The sequence below is a fragment of the Palaemon carinicauda genome, chromosome 16, assembly GCF_036898095.1.
Source record: "Palaemon carinicauda isolate YSFRI2023 chromosome 16, ASM3689809v2, whole genome shotgun sequence".
NCBI lineage: Eukaryota > Metazoa > Arthropoda > Malacostraca > Decapoda > Palaemonidae > Palaemon > Palaemon carinicauda.
Window position 1 is genome coordinate 39,524,124 of NC_090740.1, and position 7,319 is coordinate 39,531,442.

At 36.6% G+C, this 7,319-nt stretch overlaps 1 protein-coding gene across 1 annotated transcript; it reads left to right on the forward strand.

The window, feature by feature from the left end:
- Positions 1–388: 388 nt before the first annotated feature.
- Positions 389–5,116, forward strand: LOC137655269 (uncharacterized). The gene is made up of 3 exons (XM_068389154.1): positions 389–689; positions 885–2,467; positions 2,963–5,116. Exons 1-3 carry the CDS (start codon positions 389–391, stop codon positions 5,114–5,116), a joined length of 4,038 nt encoding a protein of 1,345 aa, XP_068245255.1.
- The last annotated feature ends 2,203 nt before the right edge of the window (positions 5,117–7,319 follow it).

The following is a 7,319-nucleotide window of genomic DNA, read 5'->3' on the forward strand; positions in this document are numbered from 1 at the left end:
ATTAAATGTCTTGTTATTTATTGTCTATGGCCGTTTGGAGCTCCGCTTCGTACTTGCATCAGTGAAATGCTGGAAAGGGTATTAAGAGGCGAATGGACGTAACAATTTGGGGGCCCGTCCGGGATCTGTTTTGCGGAGTAAATCAAAGTGACCGTTAAAAGCTAAAGTTGTTATAAACTTATTTTTCCGTATGTTTATCATTTTGCCTTCCATATGTTTATTAGTATTTTTACGTGAAGTGTTAATGTTAAAAATACGGCGCTGTGCTCTTTAAGAATAATCAGATACGTATTAAGAGTTATTCTTATTTGTTAGTGAATGCTTTCGTTCATTTTTCTTTTATTTACGTCTTGAAGTTAAAATTTTTCTCGTTTGTATAGTTTTGAATATGGATCCTTTCAGCATTAGTGATTTTTCCAGTAAACCAAGTGTGCATTATTTGCGTAATCATCGTATGAGAAAGGATGACTGGTTGGCTATAGCAGTGAACTATGACATTTCTGTTAAAAAGGTGTGGAGGAAATCTCAGATTAAGAATTTTGTTATAAATGCTTTGGTTGAGGAGGAGACTTTGCCTGAGGAAGCTTATGATTTATTAGATGAAGAGGGATCCCAGTTAACTCTCAAGCAGTTAGAATTACAGTATGCTCGTGAAAAAGAGGAGAGAGATAGACATGAGAGGAGAGAGCGTGAGGAGTTGGAGAGGAAAGAGAGGAGAGAGCGAGAGGAAAGAGAGAGAGAGCGTGAAGAGTTAGAGAGGAAGGATAGGATAGAGCGTGAAGAGTTAGAGAGGAAGGATAGGATAGAACGAGAGGAAAGAGAGCACAGATATCAATTAGAGCTATTGGAGAAAAAGAGAACGATAAAAGATAATGTGAGCCAAGGCGATGAAAGTGAACAGGTAATTGATGTTGTTAAGGCTTCTAAAATGATTCAGTTGTTTGATGAAGCGGATCCAGATGAGTTCTTTATGCTTTTTGAAAGACTTGCGCTTAATTTGAAGTGGCCTAAGCGTTTATGGCCCGTAATCTTGCAGCCGTCATTAAAGGGTAAAGCTAGAACAGTTTTCTTGTCGTTAACATCTAGTGAGAGTAATGATTACGACTTTACTAAAGATAGTATCCTGAAAGCTTATGAGCTTACGGCTGAGTATTATCGTCTCAAGTTTCGAAGATGTAAGAAGTTTGATTCGCATTCATATATTGAATATTCACATAATCTTGTTAAATTACATGATAAATGGTATACAGCAGCAAGTGTCACTACCTTAGATGAATATAGGGAGCTCATTTTACTTGAACAGTTCATTAGAGGTGTTCCTATTGATGTTCAGAGATACTTATTTGAGCGTGAGGTTACAACTTTACAAAGAGCAGCTGTGTTAGCTGAGAATTACAGTTTAATTAGACCACATCAACATAGTCAAAGACAATCCAAGAAATCTCCAGGTAATGTATCAGAGGAGAAGAAATCCTCTGGCTCATACAGTAAAAGTCTGTCTGAGGTTAGGTGTTACAAGTGTAACCAGCCTGGTCACATGAAGGCAAGATGTCCTAGTAATTATAAGGAGGGGAAGAGCGAATCTTCGGGATCAAATATGGCAATTAGGGAGGTCCAGCAGGAAATTCCTGTTTCTCATTGTGATAGGTTAGATAATGAGTTTGCTCCTTTCAAGTTTGATGGGGTGGTGTCAGTGTCAGATGACCTAGGTAGAAGTGTGCCTGTTAGGATAGTACGGGACACTTGTTCTTCTAATAGTCTAATTGTAAAAGGAAAGGTTCCTGGATTGGAAAAGACTTTTACATCCGATAGACTGGTTGTTAGAAGTTTGGGTGGACTGGTAACAGTTCCTTTGTGTAGGTTATATCTGCATTGTGGTTTATTAGCTCGTTATGTCACAGTTGGGGTGGTGGATGAATTGCCCATTCGAGGTGTTGATTTTCTTATGGGGAACGACTTGGCAGGAGGGAAGGTTGTACCTAGTCCCATAGTTGTTGACACTCCATTAGAGGTAAGCCCCGTGGAAGATCCAGTATTGTATCCTTCTTGTGTTGTACAGCGCAGCAGAAGTCTGGCTGTGGTAAAAGTCCCACGAGAGCTTGGGACAGATGTGACCAAGGACGTCAATGTAAGTACTACGTCAGGTACTTTAGGAAAAGATGCTGTTGGTACAGTTGACGTAGATATAAATATTGATAGTTTATTCCAAACTGATAGTTTTGGAGGTAATGTAAAAGAGAAAGGAAGTGTGCTAGAAACTAAGTTTGGTTTGAAGACTGGTAACGTAGTATTGGTAAATACTGTAAACTCAGTTGAAAATGAAATTAATTCAAGTAATGTTTTTGATTACTCTGATAATCTTTTTGATATGAAATGTTCTGACATTATAAAAGCTCAACAGGAAGATTTGTCTTTGCAGTCTATTTACAGTGAAGTTGTTGCAGAAGACCAGATCAATACGGAGCCAGTATGTTATTACCTGAGGAATGGACTACTGATGAGGAAGTTCAGATCTTTGCATACTCCGGCAAGTTCAACTTGGGAAATCAAGAATCAGATTGTCATTCCAGCGAGCCTAAGGCAAAAAGTATTACACATGGCACATAATGTATCTTCTTCACACTTAGGAATAAGGAAGACTTTGAGTGCAGTTCTTCAACTCTTTTACTGGCCTGGTATAAGGAAAAGTGTCACAGAGTACTGTAAGTCTTGTGCAGTATGTCAGCTGGTTGGTAAGCCGAATCAGATTATAAAACCTGCCCCTTTACAACCTATCCCTGTTTTACCTGAGCCTTTTGACAAAGTCATATTAGATTGTGTGGGTCCTTTACCCAAAAGTAAGAAGCAGAATCAATATATGATTACAATGATGTGCAGTTCCATTCGTTATCCTGAGGCCTATCCACTTAGGAACATAAGTTCTAAGACACTGATCCCAGTTTTAATCAAATTTTTCACTCAGTATGGTATCCCCAAGATTATCCAGACTGATAGAGGAAGTAACTTTACCTCTGATTTATTTAGACAGGTTATGGCAGCTATGAACATTAAACATACTTTGTCCTCGGTATACCATCCAGAGAGTCAAGGAGCCCTGGAACGGTTCCATCAGACGTTGAAGGATGCCCTTACAAAGTACTGTCGGGAACATCAGACAGACTGGGATGAAGGATTACCATTCGTGTTGTATGCCATCCGCAACACTCGACAAGAAAGTCTTGGATATTCTCCAGCCGAGTTGTTATATGGAAGGAAAGTGAGAGGTCCTTTGGAGATACTCTATGACATGTGGTCAGATCAGACGAAAGAGGTAACATTAGGAGATTATGCTAAGAACTTACAAGGTAAGCTAGAGAGCTCTCGTAAATTTGCACATGACAATTTAAGCATAGCTCAAGATAAGATGAAATTAAATTTTGATAATAAGGCTAAGACACAAAGTTTTAGGCCAGGTGAATCTGTTTTAATGCTAGTACCCATAAGGAAAACATTTGAAAATAGATATGAAGGTCCTTATACAGTGATGAGCAGAAACAAGGATAATTATGTCATCTCTACTCCGGGAAAGAGAAAAAGCGAGAAGATGGTGCATATAAACCTACTAAAAAAGTTTGAGACCCAATGTGACAATGTCAGCTTGATTTGCAAGTCAACTGTGGAAGATAATGTGAAGCTTAGTGAAATAGATTTTCCAGATCGAAGTAAATGCATACCTCTAAATAATACACTTGCATTAAATAACATTGACTGTAAACTTAATCATCTCTCATCTCAACAGGCTAGTGACTTGAAAAAGTTATTGGAACTTTTTCCAGAGATCTGTGGAGATGTGCCTACCCAGACATCATTGGTAGATTATCAGCTAGAGCTTAAACCAGGTACAGAACCTCAGAAGAGTGCCCCATATAGAGTTTCCCCTCAAAAGAGAGCCATACTAAAGAAGGAAACTGACTTTTTGCTGCAACATGGTTTTGCGGAGCCAAGTATTAGTCCTTGGGCATCGCCATGTGTTTTAGTTGAAAAACCAGATGGCTCCTATAGACTCTGCACTGACTTCAGAAGACTAAATGAGGTAACTGTTTCGGATTCTTATCCATTACCAAGGGTGGATGACCTCATAGATCAGGTAAGCAATGCTGTATATGTTTCAAAGATTGATTTATTACGGGGTTATTATCAAGTCCCATTAGCGGATAACACGAAACCCCTGACAGCATTTACTACTCCAGATGGACTATATCAATATACAGTCCTTCCATTTGGACTTAAGAATGCTCCTGCAGTTTTTCAAAGATTAATGGATCAAGTAATCAGCAATATGCCTGGTATTAGAGTGTATCTTGACGACATTGTTGTATTTTCAGATACTTGGCTGGAACATATTTCTATGCTGAAGGATTTACTTGGCAGGTTGAGACAGGCTTGTTTGACAATTAACTTGATCAAGAGTGATTTCGGCCATGCAAAGCTGCAATACCTTGGATATGTGATTGGCAGCGGTAAGGTATCCCCAGTAGCAGCCAAAGTAGACGCCATCACCAAGCTAAGCTGCCCAAGATCCAGACGTGAAGTAAGAAAATTCCTTGGGATGGTAGGCTACTATAGGAGGTTTTGTAAAAACTTCTCTGAAGTAGTAGCCCCATTAACTGACTTAACCAGCAGCAAGAGGAAGTTCTTTTGGACACCAGTTTGTGAGGAAGCCTTTCGACGAGCCAAAGATTTCCTAACCAGTAGCCCTGTCCTGAAGGCTCCTGATTTTGGCTCTCCCTTTGCCGTCGAGGTCGACGCTAGTGACCGTGGAATAGGCGCTGTACTCTTGCAAAAAGGGCCAGGTGACATGCAGCATCCTGTTGCTTACATGTCAAAGAAACTAAAGAATCATCAGCGAAATTACTCCACAATCGAAAAGGAAGCACTTGCTCTTTTGACTGCATTGGAGCACTTCGAAGTTTATCTTTCTGGCAGTCCTGCTCCCATATTAGTCTTCACAGATCATGAGCCACTAAAGTTTGTAGGCCGGATGAGAACCAAAAACAAAAGGCTCATGAAGTGGTGGTTATCTTTGCAGCAGTTTGATCTAAAGATCCAGCACATCCGTGGACAGGATAACCTTTGAGCAGACATTTTATCACGCTGTAATAACTAACTCTACAGGTTGGTCGAAAATCTTTAACATAGAGTTTTCGACTTAAGGAGGGGGATGTTAGGTATTGAATTTATGTAAATACTGTATTTTTGTAGGGTACATTGTAAATGTTTTGTAGTTCATATTTTTCCCGTGTCTGTCTGTGTTGTCCTTGCGTGTTGTTTGGGTGTTTGTATTCCTCAGTCCTTGGATGGTTTACTTCGGCCATTGGAGCGCCACCAGGGATTGAGATTTCTTGGATTTGTCATAGTGTTAATAACTCTGGATTATATACAAAAGTGTTACATTATTTGTACATGTTAAATTGTAAGTATTACTATATTTCATTTAAGGTTCTGTTGACACTTGCTGTGTATTTATGTATTTCTGCCTTTTGTTTTGTTTAATATTGAAGTTATTTTCCCGTTTTATCTACGGTGTATTGATAATCGATTATTGGTTACCTGCTTGTGTTGCTCATTTGTAGTACTGCTGTACAATGTTAACGTTCCTGGAATTTCGTTAATTACATTCGTTATTGCTTTGGTGTCATTATTCTTGTTATCATCGTAATCCATATCTTTATATGTATCTTTAATTAATTTTAAGTAAAGTAACTAAATTTCGTAGTGTTTTCCTTATTCCATATTATATATTTACTCGCATGTCATACTCAAATTTAATGCTATTTAAATTTGGATAAGAGCTCTGTTATTTAAGTAATCTAAGTTAAGGCATCATTAAATGTCTTGTTATTTATTGTCTATGGCCGTTTGGAGCTCCGCTTCGTACTTGCATCAGTGAAATGCTGGAAAGGGTATTAAGAGGCGAATGGTCGTAACACTAGCGAGCGACAGCGTCCATGACGCCTCCGGTAGGCTACGGCTCTTGTATCAAAGATTAATCCTATTAATCACTCAAAAATTTACCAAGAGCCTACATTTATACATAAAAGACATTGTACTCAACTTATCAGAGGCCGACGAAGACGGAGAAGCCATGAAAAGTAGAATAAATCCAAGATTTGCGAGAAACACAGGAAAAAACACCGAGTTGTTAAGCTACGCAAAAAGGAATACAGATGGCGCCAGGATTGGCGCCAGGCACGCATACGAATCGGGAGATAGGGAGCCTTGGGAGCGGCTCTCCCTTTTTCTTTCCCGAATTCGTTTCTTGCCAATCGCCCCCTACGAGACGAAATCTCTGTTCGGGATGCAGATTGCCATGTGGCGTGTCAAGAATACGTCCTCTGATATGTCGCGATATCCCTTTCAGGAGGGATATTCGCTCCAGGAGTTAGAATTCTGGTACCTTAAGGTAAATTCTCTGGGAATATCGCCGTAGTTGTAATATACCCTAGGAAGCTACCCTATAGGAACTTCCATCAGGACGACATGGCTTGAGCCCAAAAATATATATATATGTATTAGTATAAATATATATGTATATATATATTAGTATATATATATATATATATATATATATATATATATATATATATATATAGCTCGCTAGAAATTTACTCAAGTTCGTCATTTTCCATTTTCTTGGTATTTGTTGCAACTTCTTTTAATCTCTCAAAACTCCTGACTTGATTAATTGTAAGTAATATAATCAGTTTGATATATATATATATATATATATATATATATATATATATATACATATATATATACATATACATATATATATATATATGTATGTATATTGTATGTATGTATATATATATATATATATATATATATAATGTATATACAGTATATATGTACATATACATATATATATATATGTATATATATATATATATATATATATATATATACATTTATAGATACAGTTTATATATTTATATATAAGTATTTATATATATACTGTATATATATATATATATATATATATATATATATATATATATATATATGTATATATATATATTCATATATATATATATATATATATGTATATATATACACTATAAATATATATAGAGTAAATATATGTAAATATATATATATATATATATATATATATATTTATGCGTATATATACATTTATATGCATATATATATATATATATATATATATATATATATATATATATATATATATATATACATATGTATAAGTCCCTTTGTATCAACAGGCGTAGGAGATGATGAGGATGGTATATATATATATATATATATATATATAT